At 36.0% G+C, this 20,338-nt stretch overlaps 1 protein-coding gene across 2 annotated transcripts in view; it reads left to right on the top strand.

Annotated features, from left to right (window-relative positions):
• Positions 1-20,338, top strand: part of LOC129225577 (6-phosphogluconate dehydrogenase, decarboxylating-like) — a 70,945-nt gene that overhangs the window by 23,741 nt on the left and 26,866 nt on the right. The window contains exon 1 of one of the 2 annotated variants that reach the window (XM_054860026.1): positions 5,114-5,303. The exons of the other annotated variant lie outside the window; for it this stretch is intronic. Within the exon in view, the coding sequence (XP_054716001.1) occupies positions 5,257-5,303 (47 nt within the window). The 5' untranslated portion in view covers positions 5,114-5,256. Of the gene's footprint in view, positions 1-5,113; positions 5,304-20,338 lie in introns of those variants that run through there. 2 annotated transcript variants of the gene reach the window in all.

Below are 20,338 nucleotides of genomic sequence, written 5' to 3'. Positions count from 1 at the left end.
TTCAAAACCTTGATGCTGCCTGTAGTTCTTATGCATTTTTTAAAAGCAAAGTTCTAATGCAGTTTTCCATTTTTTACGTCGCTTTCGGCCAAAAAAAAAAAAAAAAAAAAAAAAAAAAAAAAAAATAGCCTGTGTGCGTGTTTATATTTTAATAAAGCTTAAAAGCACTGGACTTAGTTGTTCGGTTAAATTGATAAGTTTTTTTCGGTAGAGCGTTCGGCTATAAACTATCTGAACTTCGGGCAAGTTTGGGCTGTCAGAAAGAATTTCAAATTTATATTAGTATTACGCATTACATGTACTCATAACATACAAACGTAATAAAATAAATGCAGTGGGAATGCTACTTGGTGTTTCGACTCCTTTATGCAGGCTACAGTTATCATTCGGATAAGTTGACTGTTAATCGAAGAGTGTTCTTCCTTTTTTTTTTAAGCTTTGACTACATCCAGACCACTCAGCATAATGAAAGCATAAACAAGTATTAGATTTACCTAAAGAAAATTCTTTTTGTGCAGAAAAACATTTTCATTGTATGCTGAAATGTAGATGTTTCTAATAGCAGTGTTCGACCTTTTGTACAAATGAAAAAATATTACGCCAAATTAAAACTACGAGTTTCACCCAGTAAACCTTTAATTTTTTATTCGCGTGAATACGATATAAAGCATTAAAATTATTATCGACTTCATTAGCAAGAAATCATTTTCTACTCCTTTGCTTTCTGCTGAAAAAAAATACATTTTGTCTACGTTCGAAAAATTACAGTTAAAAAACGGATTCAGTTCAACTGGTTTTGGTTTTGAATTTTAAGTGTTCGATTAAAAGAGAAACATGTGCTGGCATTTAAACCGTAACTGTTAAAGCAACCTTCTATGTGAAATAGTTCAATATTCAAAGATAAAAACACTTATTTTCAATCTAATTTATTACTTCTCTAGAATGTTCGTTTCAATTGCTACGTGAGATCTTCGTCATTCTTTAATCAAATTCCATGCTTTTCGAATAATTTTAAATCGTATCATGCTGGTTAATGACAAAACATAGAAGCATGATCTTATTATTACTATTATTTTTTTTTGGCGAAAAGCTTTTTTTGCTGTTTTTTACTACGCATTCCTTCAATGAATAGCTTTCGAAAAGGAAGGCGCAATTGCTAGGTTTGTTGGGGTGTCGGGCTGTTAATCAGAAAGGCGCCAATTCGAATCCGTGCCAATAAATATCTCTTTAATATTTCTTTTTTTCCCGTCAGATGCTGACATGGGCAGGACTGTATTTGCCACCACCTTTTTTTTTACATGCACAATTATTGCTTTTTCACGAGTCACTACTCAGCCACACTTTTAATGATATTTATGTTTGAATTGAAAATAAGTACGACCAAAAGGTGAGCGATGATCAAATTATCACAACGTTGTATTTAATGAGGTTTTATTACTGATGTCTTTAAATTACATGCCATCTCTTCTGCGCTTACTTTTTTTTCGGTTTTTCCTTTGAAATTCTTAAAGAGCGAAATACCTTATGAAACGATTCGAAGCACAGTGCGGAGTTCCGCACGGGTCGACTAGTCAGATGTAATTCATTTTAACGTGAGCAAAGATTATAGTTGATAATGCATGTATTTTCATCTTTTGTGCTAATTGAAAATACTCATAACTTGTATCATTGATAACTATGATTAACGTTAAAGAGATTTTTGCCAAAAATATGCTCTACTGGTGTTTTGCAAACCTTGCATTACACGCATTTATTTACTAATTAGAGCTTTAGAAACTGATGTCAGAGTAATAGTAAACATCATTTGGACATCTCTTTCATTTTATAAGTAGCCCGTGCAACGTCGGGCACGCAACTAGTATTTTAATAAAACTTGTCGTTAAAGAACTGTTACAATTTTTTTTTTTCAAATGTTAATACGATAAGTAATTATCTTATTTTAACATCATATCTTATTAACAAAAGAAAATTTTTTGGACAAGAGCCCGAATAAAATTTGAAAACGAAAAATCTGCAATTTTTTTTAAATTTAAGATGGAGAGCGTTTAAATCTTTCCTCCTACTGTCCATGGGCGCCCATATGCAAAATTGTAAGAGGGGGGGGGGAGCTCAGATATTTTAACATAGATTAAGCATGATATTTTCCCCATGAAAACCAATTTCAGGACAGATTAGTATAGTCATTAAAATTGGACATTTTTAATTACTTATTCATTAATGGCTGGAGAAGAAACATTTTTGCAGAGAAAAAATACAAAAAACAATGAAGTTCTAATTTCTAGGGGGGGGGGGGGCTCGAGCCCACCTTGCCCCACTATATAGGCGCCCTTGCTAGTGTCCTTAAAATATCATTGATGAACTTCGGTTTTTAAGACTTAATTTGAAATATTTTTTGGTGAGTTTCAGAACCCATGCCCGTAACAGCCCCTAAGTTTGACTGCGTGTTTGGAACTTTAATTTTTCGAAAGATTAGTCGGAGGGGTGATCGATTTAGCTCGATTTTTCTCGATCGGCGGCAATCCCAAAGAGTCTTATCTCTTACCTTAATGACAACAAGTATCGCCTTAATCGCGTTTTTAGAATTAAATTTCTAAAAATGGTCGAAGGCCATCCGAACGTTTCCTCCCCAAAACATCACCAGAGGCCATCTAAAACTGCTTTCTTAAGATTCAATTTCAAAAAAAGAAATTGCCTAGAAAGAGCCCTCGGACCCGCAATCAAATAGCAAAATTTGTAAGAGTTCCCCCACCACCACCCCCGAAAACAATTTTTTGGTTGCGCCACTGCGTGGACGAGTAAAAATATCCGAGGGGCGGACAAATTTTTTTGCAGACCGGTACCGATCTGGCTGATCACCGATTGAGAATCGTTGCCCTTCGTGGCTGATAATGTCAAGGAATGAAGATGCAAATGAATTTCATTAGTACTCCATGGCAATTTAGTACTTCATGCTCCATGTTTGCTTAAACTTCGCTCATTTTTACAGCGTGGGCAATATTTCCGATTAATAGCTGCAACTCGTAACCATGGCCGACCATATGGAAGGGGGGGGGCGGCAAGTGTGGGCTTAAGTCCTTAGAAATAGACCTTCTTTGCTTTTGATACTTTTTTCTGTGCAAAAATGTAAAACATTTCTTCTCGAGCTATTAATGAATAAGTTATTAAAAATGTCAAATTTCAATAACTCTAACCTGTACTGAAATCGGTTTCTATGCGCAAAATATTTTGCACACAGATATTTTTGGAGAAAATATCTGTGTGCAAAACCCTGAGCGCCCCCCCCCCCCCCCCTTAAAGTTTTGCATGTGGGCGCCTATGCTTGTAACAATACTTTAGGAAAGTCTTGTGTTTTTGAAGAATGTAAAGGAATGTCATGCTAAAATTCGAAATTGTATGAAACACTCAGGAGATATTTTTGTAAGGAAAACCTATCAACTCAAATAAGTATTTAAAAAAAACGGCGTGGGATCACTTGTTACAGACAGAACAACTATGTAGCACGCATTTTTCTAAGAATGTTCATTTGCGATCACTCGAGAAAATATTTATCGTTGGTGTTGGACAAAATTTATGATAATTTCAAAGTTTTAATCCTTGATAGACTGAGGATAAAATGATTTGATACTGTTATTAGTGTTCATGTCCTTGAACTTCTGGATTCAGCGCGGAAGAGAAATACTAGTACGTGATTGGATGGGAAAGTCAACAAAGCAGTCTTTTTTATTTATGGGGCCTATTTGGGATCCGCAGCTCAACATACTCATAAAAGCTTTGTTGTGATTAACCATCTTGGGAAATCATAAGCTGACTAGAATGTGGTCCCTCGGTGATATTGCCGCTTTTAATCAATCCTTTGAAATGTAAGTTGTTTTTAACTTGCGTACAGTACTTATAATTTTAAAATGAGAATTTTTTTCCTCGAGTGTGACATTTTTAGTTAAATATCTTTTCGGTAATCATATACTGTTCCATATTCTGAGAATTTTATATTTCAACGTCAATGCAGGTAGGTAGTGTTCACAGGGTCGAAGAGAGGCCATGTCAGTAAGTTTTAGGATGGAAAGGGCCCAGCGAACTGACAAGGGGCCCGCCTTGACTCTCGGCAGCCCTGTATGTTCAGTCTGGAGAGTGGTATTTGTCCTTTTACCTGACCCGTAGTGAGGAAATACAAAGTTGCCTCTCCACCAGCAAACGCTTTTTAGCTTTAATTAATCCATGGAATAATGTCTTTCTGCCGAGGCCGACGGGAGGCCATAGCTTAGTCGGAAACTGGGGGCCCGGTTCGGAATTGGAGTACTGTAAGTTTTATTATTGGTTTCGTGGTGGAGAGGGCCGGGTGAACAAAATGACAATGGGCCCGCTCCGGTTTTCGGCGGCCGTGCTTTCTCCACCCCCCCCCCCCCCCCCCCAATTCTGCAGTTTTTTCACTTACGTATATTATATTGTATATATGCGTAAGTAAAAAGAAAAAAAATCCCCAAATGTCCCCCTTGTCACTCTGCTATATAAAGCACCAATAAGCAAGGGGTTTCAATGCCAAATTAAAAATATTTTTAACTTTCTCCGTAAAGCATAACTATATGGGGGGGGGGGCGAAATGTGTAAATGAGAACCATTTCAGATCACAAGGTAAATTTGCCCATTCCTTTGTAAAAATGTCGTATTTCCTACCGAAATACAAAGAAATATCCACGAAAATTTTCATACATGTAAAAAAGGGATTTAAAATAGAGCTTTGAACTTAAAAACATTTTTCTGCCTAGATCGTCCAAAATTTTATTTTGCTTGCCGTGATTTGTCGCATGACGTGATCCAGAAAATGCTTTCACCTTGAAATCAATGCTGTGTAATTACTTCATCATTCCCTCGCCGCCAGTACAAAAAAAAAAAGACATTGTTCACTCACGTTCCATATTTTCTGAACTTCAAAAGAGAAAGGAAGATCGAAAAGCGCGCCCGACCTATAGTGGGTCGGTCGACTTGGAAACTTCGCGAAAACTGGTTCCCAGAAAAGTTTCAACTTCGAACGCCTTCCATAAATTGAGGTCGCCGAAATATTTCTCAATATGCAAAAGCTGGTCGAGTGAAATTGCGTTATTAGTTGCTTGGTGGCGCGAGTTCAAGCGTTGTTTTTTCTTTGCGCAATCGCTCTTCGGTTGGGCCCCGTTTCGCGAAGTCGAAAGAGGGGTAATAGCGTAATCGACAGGTTGCTGTGAATGTGGAAGCATTTGAAAATTCGGAAGACACTGGTTTGATATGGGAAACGCATGCCAGAGATCCCGGAAATGGCAACCGGAACCGGTGTAAGTGGAATTTTTCATATTTCCAGTTATTTCATTATGTAGATAATAAATTTGACCCGCTTGTTTTTTAAGCTACCTCTTTTGTCTTGTCAGTCTGGGACAAGCCCTTAAATTGTTGCTATGACGAGTATTTATGAAGCGAATTGTTATTAAAATTGCTATTATAAAAGTAATTTTAAGGCTGAACTTAAACATGCCCAAATTGTAGATTATGAAATCTTGAATTTACAAATAATGCGTCTTTTCGAGTCTATTCCCCCCCCCCCCCATTCCTCATCAATTTATACTTTTTTCATCATGTCCTAGTTTATATATATATACACACACACGAAACTGATACAGTAAATTATGAGAACATGAGTTTAAAAGCTATTCAAAACTTCTCTTTTTGTCCTCTTGCACTTGTACAGCCAGATTTTACCTTCGGATTGGGGGAAAGGGGGGCGCATGAAATCCTATGTGTATCAACTACAATATTAGGATTGGCAGTAGCGTTAAAACCAAGGATTCTGGCGTAGTTTGACTCCCCCTCACCGCTCCGCTGCCTCATTGTATTTTAGTATAGATATTTATACTATTCAATAATAGACCTTTCTGTGACTAAAAAATGAGGCGAAATGTCATTTAAGTCCTGGAATGTTTCGAATAAAATTGCTTTCTCCAAGGAATTTTGAGTAAATTTTTCGTAAATAAATTTTCTCTAATAAGCGTTCCTATAAATATTATTCCAGTAAGAGAATCGAAAATGTTTTTAAAATAAAATAAAGCTCAGGCAGAAAAGTATTCAAAATTTTTGAAATTTTTAATATTTGGTCCGTTTACAGAATGATCTTTAAATCTGCTGCTATTCTTAAAAAAAATTGCCTACGCAAGGGAGCCTTGAGCTTAAACTTTTGGAAGGGAGAAAGTTCTCAATTTGCCGAATGGAACTCCAAATTTAACAGAATGGGATAATCAGGATAAATTGTCTGACCACGGATTGTATGGAAAGACAAACATCCGTTTTTCAGCCGGTAATGGACGAATCTCTGATTTTTTACCGATGTCAGCTTTTGCAGAAGCCGAGTCTCATTCAAATGAGCGGAATACGCGCATCAAATTTTTACTTTTCCCCCTTATTCACATAAATTCGTCTTATCTGGACGTTTGAAAATTCCATGCAATCCGTGGTTGGACAGTATCCGTCTTTTGCAATATTTTACGTTAGGCGTAAGCAGCTTATTTCTATACAGTCAAATTTGGCCCTGAAAAGGGCCTTTGATAGAAAAATCAGAATCAGAATCCATCACTGTAAAAAAAATTCCGAAACGTTACTGAGTATTTCCGTGTTACGTTTCGGGATTATTATGGTTTTTATCCACTTCCTGGAAAAATCAAGTATCATTGTCAAAAAGTTTCCTGAATTGCTACAAGTTGCACGAATGCAGGCTTTTCACTGTTGTGAAAAATAGTTTTAGCTCCCAGTTTAAAGATTAACCGAGCATATTTATAAAGTGTATCGACTTCCGTTCGATTACGGCCCGTCCATGCTTATTAAACTCCCAAAGGGAACGAATAAGTTTGGACTACGTTGCTTTGCCAGAATTGCAGTCGAGTAAAATGCTCATTACTTGCAATCCTGGCATAGCTTTGGCCATGTTTGCAATAATGCTCTTGGAACTTCCTTGATAAATGAGGAGGATGAAAAGCTATTGTATTATACTTCTTAAGTTTACTCTAATTTTCCAGAGACATGACTGGCTTTTAACTGGAAGATTTCTGAATTTTCCATGTTAATGTCAGGAAGGTTACTGAACTTTGGCGGAAAACGTTCCTGGGTTTTGCAAGATATGTTACTGGCAGAAATTGAGCACATCAGCTGCCCATTATTTTACAGGAACGTTTCTGAATCGTTTTTACAGTGATTAATAATTAAGACGCAAAACTCAATCTTTACCGAGAAATAAAAACTAAATCAGAAAAAGCTTTGTGATTCCTAATTTTATCTGTTGCCGTCTCTTTTTCATTAACAAATTTAAAATGTTTGTAATTAATTTTAGCAAGACTTTTGAAATCAGCTAAGTCCGTGCGCAAGCGCAGTTGAAATAGCAAATTTATGATAACCGGGATTTAATGTCAAGTTGGGCGAACCATTTAACATAGCAAATTGGCGAGAAATTCATCATCCATTATTTGTAAACATACAGGCGAACCAAATGACCTTTTAATTTTCTACTACAGGCAAAGTCGTGCGGGTACCACTAGTATGGATTTCCATACTAGTTCCATATAATATATATATATATATATATATTCTTTTCGCTTTGTATTTTATTGTAAACCTAAGATGCACAAACGTTGGAAATTCCTTTTTAGCCTACTTTCCCAGTAAAAGTCCGAAAAAGAAGAAAAAAGCATGAAAGAAGGCTTAATGCATCTTAAAAATATCGTGAAAAACAAAAAAAAAGTCAAAAATAAATAAAATAATTAAATAAATATTGAAAAATTAAAAATTGGAAAGTAGGGTATTGAGATGGGGAAAAATGTCTGTCGGTCTGTCTGTCGGTCTGTCTGTCGGTCTGTCTGTCTGTCGGTCTGTCTGTCTGTCCCCCCCTAATAACTTTTGAATGAATAGTCCGATTCGAACAAACTTTTTTTTGTTCGAAAGATCTCGGCGAGGACACCTCATTCCCATATTTCACTTTTTGATTTGAACTATTTTTTGTTCAATTTTGAACAGTTCAAAAAAACTTAACATTAGCGCCTACGGGGAAATTCAAAGCAATTCCGAACTGTGAGGCGAATTTGCTTCAAACAAACTTTGTAGGAAAAAGCTTTTGATAAAAAACTTGTATATAAGATATATTTTTGATTTGAACAATTTTCCGTTCAATTTTGAACAGTTCAAATCCCTTAACATTAGCGCCTACGGGGAAACTGAAAGTCAATGTAGATTCCGTACTTGAAGGCGGATTTACTTCAAACAAACTTTGTTGGAAATAGCTCTTGACGACCTACTCCCGACTCCGACTCCGAGAATTTAGGGGGACCTGACACCGACTCTGACTCCTGTTCCCGACAATTAATCGGACTCCGACTTCGACTCTGTCTGCTTTGGCAAACATTTATACACGGAGGACAAATGACTGACTCCGATTCTTGGATATTCGACTCCGATTCTTTTATCCCAAAATGAGATTGACTCCGACTCCGCTGCTGTGGTTTTAACTGTGGAATAATTATTGTTGATATGATTTGTTTTTATTTTCACGCTAAAGTTTTAATTTAGGTATTTAGTTTTCGGTGAATAAACTCGAAAAATATGCGCAGACGATTTTTTTTTTTTTTTTTTTGACAATGAAAATTATTTCTTTAAGTTGACATTTTATTGTTTTTTTTTTATTTTGGTAAGTGCATTAATTCGTTTAAAAAATTATTTTCGGCAACAGGGGAAAAAGAAACGATTTTTTGCTATATGATGTATTTATTTTAATGAACTTATTATTATTTTTTCGTTTTGAAAGCTGTTAAAAAAAATTTTTAATGGAAAGAAGTGTATTAGCTGCTTTGTTTAAAAGGTGCTGCTATTTTATTTGTTCGTTTTTTTGAAGAAAAGTAAGGAATATTTTATTCCTAGAAATCAGCTTAAAATATTAAAAGAAATATGTTTGAAACAATTTGCGATTTTTGCTATTTTTGAGAATATTGATCAGGTACTAGAAAGTAGTATGGGTATACGGGAAAGTAGGCTCGTCTAGTTCTAGACGGAACTTCTTGTTAAAATTAAATTTTCCAACAGTTGCGATCTTTAAAGTGAGATTCCGATACTTAAAATAAATTTTAAAAAAACTGAAAAGGATTAATTTGCTTCCCTTTTTATGTTTTACAAATAGATGTTGATAAGATCATGTGCTTTCAATTTTTGAAAGGTGTAACTTGAGAAAAACTTTCTTGCTAAGTCAAAAAATCTTACTTGAGAGGGCGGTCCACCCCGGTGGACACCCATCTGGTGGGTGACAGTGACATCCAAAGTTAATTTCACAATTTATAAAGAATCCGGGCTGTCTGGTATATTGCATGTAAATCATATACATATTTTGTTTCATACTTTTTAGTGAGACCAAGCTTATAGAAATTATTAGATCTTTTGGATTCGTATTCTTTCGCCCCAAAAATTCTTTGGATTTTTCCGAATACGCTCAAAAGTTTCCACCAGCTACGAGCCCCGACTTGCAAAAGGGATACATTCCATGTACTATTTTGAAGATGAGGTCGAAGTAAAATATGTATTGAGTTATAACAAAAGCAGCCGTCCCTGGTATGAAATTATTTCGGATTTTTTGAGCTAATGTTTTGCATTAATTGCCTATTAAGGAGATTAAAGGACCCCACACCCCTTAACAATCTATGTCATTTGAATGAGCATTTTTTCCTACAAGAGGAAGTTTGTTCCAATTTTGTTAAGCCCGGAATTCAGGAGCAAAATAGTCTCCAAACGTACAAAACGTCCAGTTTTACTATGCCCAGAAGCCTCTTAGAACCTACCAGGGCCGTCCGATTGGGGTGGGGAGGGGAGGGGCGGGGAGCGGGGCAAAGCCCCCCCCCCCCCCTCATTTCGTATTTTACAGATGTGCAGTCATAAACACTCAAAACAGAGATCATTTCAATAATTCTCTATTTTTTTTCCTTACTGCACGAAAATATTCCTCTCTCCCCCGTCTCCAAAACATTCGTTTCTTTATATCATATTGAAGCAGATAACAGATTCTGAGATTGAACTGTTTTGAATCAAACAAAAGACCCACTTCTCCTTTGTCTAGTTCCCACTAAATTTCTTTGAATTCTGCCCCAGTGTATAGTGATGTAACCAGAGAAAAGTTTCGGGGGGGGGGGGGGGAATCATTGGGAAAAAGAAAGATCTGATAGGAAAAAGAGGTCTTTTAAAACTTTTCCTTTCAAAAACGCATTTTTAGACTTCCTTGCAGATGCTACGATTAAAAACAGTATAGGGAAAATTTCTAGAAAATGAAGTGTCGTTTAAAATACCCATTGCTTGTGACATTAAAGAAAGGCGGAATGGGGAGACCCTTGCCCAAATATTTTCTGAAACTCAAGTCTTGAAGTCTCAAGTCACAAAAATGCAATTGTAAGGCCATATTTTGTAATATTAGGATCAGTAATTTATCGGAACTACAACTCCAAAAATGAAATTCTATTCGATTTTCGATGTTGCCGAGTCTTTGGGGGGGGGGGGGGGTACCTTGAAACTTACTAAAATTTCATGCTGAAAAATGACATCTTTGTTTTTAACATACATGAAAGCTATTATTAAATTGGTACAAGTAAAACCAGAAAACTCCTGAAAGAAATCGTTGGATGAGTCCAAAACAAATGTAATTTTTAATGTAATTTTCTTCTATAAATACATTTTTTATCAATAAATTTTTATTCGTGTTTTTAGTTTGATCATAGCCCTCTTGTTTTGGTTACGAATTTTTTAAAAAATGCAAGTGTCACGCGTTTACGCGTATGATGCACTGAAGTTATTACTAACTTGATTTTTGTGTATGGGGGGGGGGGCAGGAAACTTTCGCCCCGGGTGCCCTTAGCGCTTTGGACGGCCCTGGAACCTATCACTGTGAAATTTTGTTCAAAGTCGGTTTGGACCCCGGGCAAGGGCGGATCCCGAAATTGTTAAAGGATTTGTTTTTTACTCTTTAGAACTTCAATTTCCAAAAAATTTCGAAGTATTGTACTGAACCCCATTGCTTTTTCTTATGTTAAAGTGTAATTAAAGGTGTCCTACAGTTGTTTCTTTTGAAAAATATCCAGAGTGAGCCTTATTTAAACCTTTCCCTAATATAATCTAAGATCGTCTAAAATTGAGATTTTGAAACTTCAATTTCGGAAAAAAAAATCACGTAGAAAGTGCCTATCCCCAGAGAAAAAGAGATGTGCTACGATTGCGTTTTCACGATTTCAGTTCCGGAAAAATTCCAGCGAAGAGCTCACTTTCTTCTAACATTGACTCTTATGTAAAATTGAGTTTTTGAAACTTTAAATATTGAAAATATACACGAAGAAAGTTCCAGTCTCTCGGCTCAAGGAGGGGATGATCGCTTCTATAGCCCCTCTTTTGTATCCGTCCTTGACTCTGGGGGAGGAGTACTCTTCGATGAAATTTTTTTATACATAAATTTTGTTAAGCGTATTTTCATAAAGTTCTTTTGTTTCTTTGGGTGGGATTTTAATTTAGTTATAATTGTAATGAGCTCTTTGCTTACATTCAGTTTTCTATGGCAGATGGAGCGGAATATTCATTTTGTTCTAATCGTAATTCGTATTTTAATCTGATTCTTCCTAACATTCGATTTAAATTTTAGCGAACCAAATAAGATTGCGAAGCAATTATCGAGAGTTTGTAAGCTGTCGCTAGCAGTGCGCAGTGAGAACTTATAAACAATATTTGACGTAACAAATTCTTCCTTGTTTTTAAAGTTAAAAAGAAGCATTCGGGTACGAATCCAGCTTCTTTTTTTTCTTCAATTTTCAGGCTCTCCTTGCATTAAAAAAAAAACTGATTACTAGTTTCGATTACATGTATAAAGATTTACTAATAATAAAATAACTGCCATTGGCAACCAGCTGGCTTGATTGTTTATCGAACTTTCTGTAGTCGTCCCTGGTTTGCTTTTGTCAAAAGCAAACCAGGGACGGCTGCTTTTGTTATAACTCAATACATATTTTACTTCGACCTCATCTTCAAAATAGTACATGGAATGTATCCCTTTTGCAAGTCGGGGCTCGTAGCTGGTGGAAACTTTTGAGCGTGTTCGGAAAAATCCAAAGAATTTTTGGGGCGAAAGAATACGAATCCAAAAGATCTAATAATTTCTATAAGCTTGGTCTCACTAAAAAGTATGAAACAAAATATGTATATGATTTACATGCAATATACCAGACAGCCCGGATTCTTTATAAATTGTGAAATTAACTTTGGATGTCACTGTCACCCACCAGATGGGTGTCCACCGGGGTGGACCGCCCTCTCAAGTAAGATTTTTTGACTTAGCAAGAAAGTTTTTCTCAAGTTACACCTTTCAAAAATTGAAAGCACATGATCTTATCAACATCTATTTGTAAAACATAAAAAGGGAAGCAAATTAATCCTTTTCAGTTTTTTTAAAATTTATTTTAAGTATCGGAATCTCACTTTAAAGATCGCAACTGTTGGAAAATTTAATTTTAAAAAGGAATTTCCAACGTTTGTGCATCTTAGGTTTACAATAAAATACAAAGCGAAAAGAATATATATATATATATATATATATTATATGGAACTAGTATGGAAATCCATACTAGTGGTACCCGCACGACTTTGCCTGTAGTAGAAAATTAAAAGGTCATTTGGTTCGCCTGTATGTTTACAAATAATGGATGATGAATTTCTCGCCAATTTGCTATGTTAAATGGTTCGCCCAACTTGACATTAAATCCCGGTTATCATAAATTTGCTATTTCAACTGCGCTTGCGCACGGACTTAGCTGATTTCAAAAGTCTTGCTAAAATTAATTACAAACATTTTAAATTTGTTAATGAAAAAGAGACGGCAACAGATAAAATTAGGAATCACAAAGCTTTTTCTGATTTAGTTTTTATTTCTCGGTAAAGATTGAGTTTTGCGTCTTAATTATTAATCACTTTAAAAACGATTCAGAAACGTTCCTGTAAAATAATGGGCAGCTGATGTGCTCAATTTCTGCCAGTAACATATCTTGCAAAACCCAGGAACGTTTTCCGCCAAAGTTCAGTAACCTTCCTGACATTAACATGGAAAATTCAGAAATCTTCCAGTTAAAAGCCAGTCATGTCTCTGGAAAATTAGAGTAAACTTAAGAAGTATAATACAATAGCTTTTCATCCTCCTCATTTATCAAGGAAGTTCCAAGAGCATTATTGCAAACATGGCCAAAGCTATGCCAGGATTGCAAGTAATGAGCATTTTACTCGACTGCAATTCTGGCAAAGCAACGTAGTCCAAACTTATTCGTTCCCTTTGGGAGTTTAATAAGCATGGACGGGCCGTAATCGAACGGAAGTCGATACACTTTATAAATATGCTCGGTTAATCTTTAAACTGGGAGCTAAAACTATTTTTCACAACAGTGAAAAGCCTGCATTCGTGCAACTTGTAGCAATTCAGGAAACTTTTTGACAATGATACTTGATTTTTCCAGGAAGTGGATAAAAACCATAATAATCCCGAAACGTAACACGGAAATACTCAGTAACGTTTCGGAATTTTTTTTACAGTGATGGATTCTGATTCTGATTTTTCTATCAAAGGCCCTTTTCAGGGCCAAATTTGACTGTATAGAAATAAGCTGCTTACGCCTAACGTAAAATATTGCAAAAGACGGATACTGTCCAACCACGGATTGCATGGAATTTTCAAACGTCCAGATAAGACGAATTTATGTGAATAAGGGGGAAAAGTAAAAATTTGATGCGCGTATTCCGCTCATTTGAATGAGACTCTGCTTCTGCAAAAGCTGACATCGGTAAAAAATCAGAGATTCGTCCATTACCGGCTGAAAAACGGATGTTTGTCTTTCCATACAATCCGTGGTCAGACAGTAAGTGTATATTCCAATCATTTTCTAAGTACACAACGTTTTTGACTATGTTAAATAAATATTTCGAAAGCAATAAATATTAAAGTCATTTTTCTCTTTACATTATTTAGACACACGGCAGTGTGTCAGCCAAGTTCGGAAATATGGCGACACATCTGCCAGTGTGTATCTTACACGAACCATTTCATGCTACTTTTGACAAACCTCATCTCTCAAAAACTCCTATAATTCTAAATTTCATGAATGTACCTCTTATAGTTATGGAATTATTACTATCTGAAATGTGTCATTTTTTACACTGACTCACTCATCAAAATGTTTACGAACTTCCAAGTGTCTTACATACTTGAAATTCGGCAAAAAGATACATTTTCCTGCCTATGTAAAGGGAAAAAATCTAAAAAGTCAAAAAAAAATCATTAAAATAGCAAAAATCTACGCTATTTTTTATGAGCATCACGGCGTAATCACTTCACCACGCGATTGCAAAATATTTCGGCAAATAAATTAAAACAAACTAGGGGGCTATCGCCCCCTGCTCGCTATCGCTCGCCAACCCCCGGAACTGCTTACGCAGTTCCCTGTGGATCGCTTCGCGATCCATGCTCGCTTCGCTCGCTCGCTGTATGCCAATACATTAGCCTAGCTAAAATTTTCCGTAAAAATTAAAGTTGGTAATTGCATTTAGGTCACCATCCATTTAACCAATATGAAAATTACGTTCATAATGTTAATTTGTCTGCTTTAGCCAGATTTTCGACAGTTTAACTTTGCTGTATGTAAGATGACTGCCTTGGCAATGTGCACAACTTTACCATTATAGATACAAAAGTGTCTGTCATTGCTTTGGAGAGATTGCACTTCTACCTGTTGGTCCGCGGAAGGTATTTTATTTCCCTTCTACCACCCATTGGAAAACCAATGAAGGCATTCCCCTATCCGCCACCTGGGGACGCGCCCTCTAGGGGTTACAGGCTCCCCCGAGGGATGTATTTACATTATTTACACTCTTATATATATTTACATATTTACACTCTTATATATTCTAATCTGAGAAAACTTCCTCATATACACAATTAAAAATGTCCCGTTTGGGAGCCACAACTGACACTGCTTCAAAAGATCTTGTTCTTGATAATGCCACATAGAGCTGGCCATGACTAAAAACAGGCTCAGAGAGCACCAAACATATTTTCTCAAACGTTTGTCCTTCTTGTTGTTATTCTGAATCCTTGCCACGTCACGAACAAAAAATGGTTTAACTAAAAACGCGAAAACTCGCCAAGGCTACTTTGCTTGCACAATACTAAAACTACTATAACCCTAAACAAATTTGGCGAAACCTTTCAGCTGAGAATAAAAGGAATAAAGTAAATTCTTTCTCGGTTATTCATTTTGAACTGAACTGTCGTACTGAAGCAGAGAATAGACGACGCTCAAAGCGCCTACGCGTTCAAAACAACATTGCCGATGAACATGATTGTGGAGCAATGTGTGAAGAATGCGAATTTTGTGGTGCTCTTTATTGGCAGAAAGAGCGTAATACTGCAAATAAATATACTAAATGTTGCCATGACGGAAAGGTGCGGTTACCGGCATTGTGTGACGCACCTGATCTGTTGAAGGAACTGCTGACTGAAAATTCCCCAGCCGCTAAAAATTATCGGCAGCGAATCAGAGAATACAACTCTGGAAATGGCTCGTCTTAAATTGGATTCAAGAACGGTTTCCTGCCTTCTTTGAGCTTTTCTTTGCTGATTAAGGTTGAAATGGGCCACAGCCCGACTCAAACTCATCTCAAAAAAAAAAAAAAAAGTTCGTTGAGTATTCTGTGATTCAAGATTTCAAAACAACGTAGAAGTTTGTTTACATGATTTATCGGCGAAGTGTTGCCAACAGAGGTTTAGAAATTCACCCCTTCATTTGCCGGCACGTAAGAGAATTATATATATAGATTGAGTTTTTGAAACTTTAAATATTGAAAATATACACGAAGAAAGTTCCAGTCTCTCGGCTCAAGGAGGGGATGATCGCTTCTATAGCCCCTCTTTTGTATCCGTCCTTGACTCTGGGGGAGGAGTACTCTTCGATGAAATTTTTTTATACATAAATTTTGTTAAGCGTATTTTCATAAAGTTCTTTTGTTTCTTTGGGTGGGATTTTAATTTAGTTATAATTGTAATGAGCTCTTTGCTTACATTCAGTTTTCTATGGCAGATGGAGCGGAATATTCATTTTGTTCTAATCGTAATTCGTATTTTAATCTGATTCTTCCTAACATTCGATTTAAATTTTAGCGAACCAAATAAGATTGCGAAGCAATTATCGAGAGTTTGTAAGCTGTCGCTAGCAGTGCGCAGTGAGAACTTATAAACAATATTTGACGTAACAAATTCTTCCTTGTTTTTAAAGTTAAAAAGAAGCATTCGGGTACGAATCCAGCTTCTTTTTTTTCTTCAATTTTCAGGCTCTCCTTGCATTAAAAAAAAAACTGATTACTAGTTTCGATTACATGTATAAAGATTTACTAATAATAAAATAACTGCCATTGGCAACCAGCTGGCTTGATTGTTTATCGAACTTTCTGTAGTCGTCCCTGGTTTGCTTTTGTCAAAAGCAAACCAGGGACGGCTGCTTTTGTTATAACTCAATACATATTTTACTTCGACCTCATCTTCAAAATAGTACATGGAATGTATCCCTTTTGCAAGTCGGGGCTCGTAGCTGGTGGAAACTTTTGAGCGTGTTCGGAAAAATCCAAAGAATTTTTGGGGCGAAAGAATACGAATCCAAAAGATCTAATAATTTCTATAAGCTTGGTCTCACTAAAAAGTATGAAACAAAATATGTATATGATTTACATGCAATATACCAGACAGCCCGGATTCTTTATAAATTGTGAAATTAACTTTGGATGTCACTGTCACCCACCAGATGGGTGTCCACCGGGGTGGACCGCCCTCTCAAGTAAGATTTTTTGACTTAGCAAGAAAGTTTTTCTCAAGTTACACCTTTCAAAAATTGAAAGCACATGATCTTATCAACATCTATTTGTAAAACATAAAAAGGGAAGCAAATTAATCCTTTTCAGTTTTTTTAAAATTTATTTTAAGTATCGGAATCTCACTTTAAAGATCGCAACTGTTGGAAAATTTAATTTTAAAAAGGAATTTCCAACGTTTGTGCATCTTAGGTTTACAATAAAATACAAAGCGAAAAGAATATATATATATATATATATATATATATATATATATATATATATATATATATATATATATATATATATATATATATATATATATATATATATATATATATATATATATATAACCGGAGTCTGAAGCTTCAAAATCCAGGAATTTGAGTGGGCCATTTTCCTTCCGACTCCGCTGCCCTGGTTTAAATTAAGGCTGAACATTTATTTCGTTGAAACGGATATTTTGTTGTACAGGTGTTCGCTGTAATGAGATTTTATTGCAATATTTTTGTTTTGTTTCACTTCGTAGAAGTGACTTTCTTTTTAGAATGAGGGAGAATTTTTTTAGAATGGAATTTTAATTTTGGGACTGCCGGAAGGAGGTGGGAACTGGGGTGAACACTAGCAACAATGAACGCTTGAAATTTAGTTTTGCAAATTTGTTTATACATAGATAATTTGGTCGTGTTTTTAAACTTTTAATTTTTCTTTGCGTCCCCCTTATTTCTGTGCTATGTCTTATTCACTTGCTTTAGAACTTACGCTTAAACAATACTGAAGGAAATATTTTTCATTAGAAGCGATTACAAGCGTTTAAAATAGTTTTATTTTTTTATTGCCGACCAAAATCCTTTTGATGAAAAGGAACTACTGCAATTTAGTTACGTTTTGTCCTTCATTCGTGGTAAGCGTACGACGTCATAAATAGCGTGATTCTTCTGCCCTCTATCATGAAACATGAAGCGTTACTTTTTATCTGTTTTACCATGGTTCGATTTTGCGAGGTAAGTGCGAGCGGTACCTGAAAGTCAGTGATTTCAGTCGGAATTGTACGATATGTCACGTGACGGGGAAATGGTCCTGATTTGAAACATCCTGCTCAGTTTGTTTCATTAAGACTGTCAAGTTATGAAAATAGAGTTAAATTTTTAAGTTTATTGTGTTTTTTGTAACATTGCTTATCACCGTTCTTTAATTTCTATCTGCGCAGACGGCTGATGTGCAAAAAAAGTGGGGGGACGAAAGAAGGGAGGTAGGGGCATTACCCTAAAAATCCCTCTCCTCCCTATTTTCGTAAATTTGAGCTGCATGTTTTCTCATTACTGATTAAGTGACCTAAAAAATGTGGAATGTGACCTAGGAAAGACTCCCCCCTACCCTTCTAATTAAAAGCTTCATTCTTTTGAATAGCAAGAAAAAAAGTCTTATTTTTCGAAATTTTCAGTTTCTATTTTTGTAAAATAAATCAATCTACCTGTAAAAAATCATTTTTTAATTGATCGCAAATTTTTAACTCTGAAAAGTGAGGGGGCAAATCTCCTTTAGTTTTGGGAGTGAGGGGACAGTCTCCCCCTTTGCCCCCTGTACGAGCCGCCTATGCCCATTAATCTTAGTGTCACAGTCTATAATTTCATTCAAAACTCAATCCAGTGAAAAGTTGAATTTCATTATACATTTTCGCCTGTTTTTATTTCCTTAGCGAATCAGTAATCGGTGTTCTAATCAGAAATCAGCTGTTGAGATCAATCAGTATTCAAATCATGTTACCGTAAATGATGAGTTGCTCTTTCAGTATCGCTTGTCCCAATGAACCCTGACCTCTAACGGACGGTGGCGCAAGGTGTTTAACTCATGCAGCGATGGCGATCGAACAGCTGCAAGAAATGATCAGTTAGTATGTTTCGATTCACGCGAACGCGTGAGGGCTATCAGACCGACAGTTTAGAATCTGGGTCACATTTCAATGAAATAATTTGAGTGATATGCTCAGGAGCTGTTTCGAGTTTTGCTCAGTGTGAATTGGGAGTGACATTGATTAGATTGGAATGTTTCTGAGGACTACTCCCACAAATCGTACTCGCATCGTTCAGGATGAAAAATGAATTTTGTTTAATTTGTTTAATTTTTGTTTAATCTGAATTTTGTTTATACACTTACTAAAATTCGCATGTTTTCTGTAAAATAGTTGGAAGTGTGTGCTTAAAGACATGGAACGGAAAGTATTTGTCCTCGATAAGAGGGGCGTGCCGTCTCGGCACACACATCCGAGCAAGTAGCTACTAATGAATGTAAATCGGGAGAGTGTAGGGTGGGGATCACATGTGACTAGAATTTTCAAACTAAAAAATTAGGATATCTTACTGACAGGGGGGGGGGGGGGCAATGTCTCTTTTCTCCAGAGGTTCATTATGTCCGAATGGACGATTTTCAGATCTCATATACAGGTTAACTCCCTTGCTACATACAGATTTTATAAAACCTCTTCTATTTTTTTTTCTAAATAAGAGTATAACTATTAAGTGAGATAGAATTCACATATTCTTCCTCTAAAGAACTCTAGTTGGAATGTAACTCACTATGGTGTCAATAACAGAAGCTTACACCACTTTATACCTACAAAGTCAAAATATGATGCCAGTCATATTTTCTGTTAGAAGCAATTTTTATTTTCAAATTTTCATTTCCACTCGAAAATTAAAGAATTTCTTTAATTAGAAAAGTTTGTAATCCCTATATAAGTAATAGCCGATGATCGAGTAACCTGCGTGTTTCAACAATGAAACTCGCGCCATGGCATAATAATTTGATAATATGTTTTGGTAATGTTTAACATGCAGAGAAAGGCTTTATTGTGACTAGGCTGAACTCGATCCGGCAACTTAGCAGTTTTACTGATTAGACTGTGTCATTTCAGGGGAATGAAGAGACGAAAAAATGGTCAATGAACGGCACCGACTGGAGTTAAGGGTTAATCCACTGGAGTTAGGGTTACAATTTCAACTATCAAAATATCACCATATCACCTAACAGGCAATGGCTTCGTTCAAATGTAGAAGCAATTTTCACCCGTCATACTTTGACGGGCGACTTTCTAGTAGTTTATAATGGTTACAAGAAGATATTTTTAATTTTACAAGGAATGCGCAAAATAGTTGAATAGTCTAATGTATTTATATTTTCGTCTATTTGGAGGAAGAACAGAAAAGAGGTACTTTGAGGGGCAAGCGGGACATTTTAGCAGGGCATTCGGCCAGCGCGACTCTGAGAAAAAAGCGGGACTGTCCGGTCAAAATCGGGACGTGTGATCATTCTAGAATCGAAGTTTGTCCGTGCTTAATCATTACACTTACGTTTAGGGCAATTCCACGAAAAGTGGTAATGACACACCAAAAAATTATCACATAATATAGAAACGAATCTTATTTTTTGACAAAGAAAT

Source organism: Uloborus diversus, chromosome 7, assembly GCF_026930045.1.
Source record: "Uloborus diversus isolate 005 chromosome 7, Udiv.v.3.1, whole genome shotgun sequence".
Lineage (NCBI taxonomy): Eukaryota > Metazoa > Arthropoda > Arachnida > Araneae > Uloboridae > Uloborus > Uloborus diversus.
This window is presented reverse-complemented; position numbering and strand designations above follow the sequence as displayed.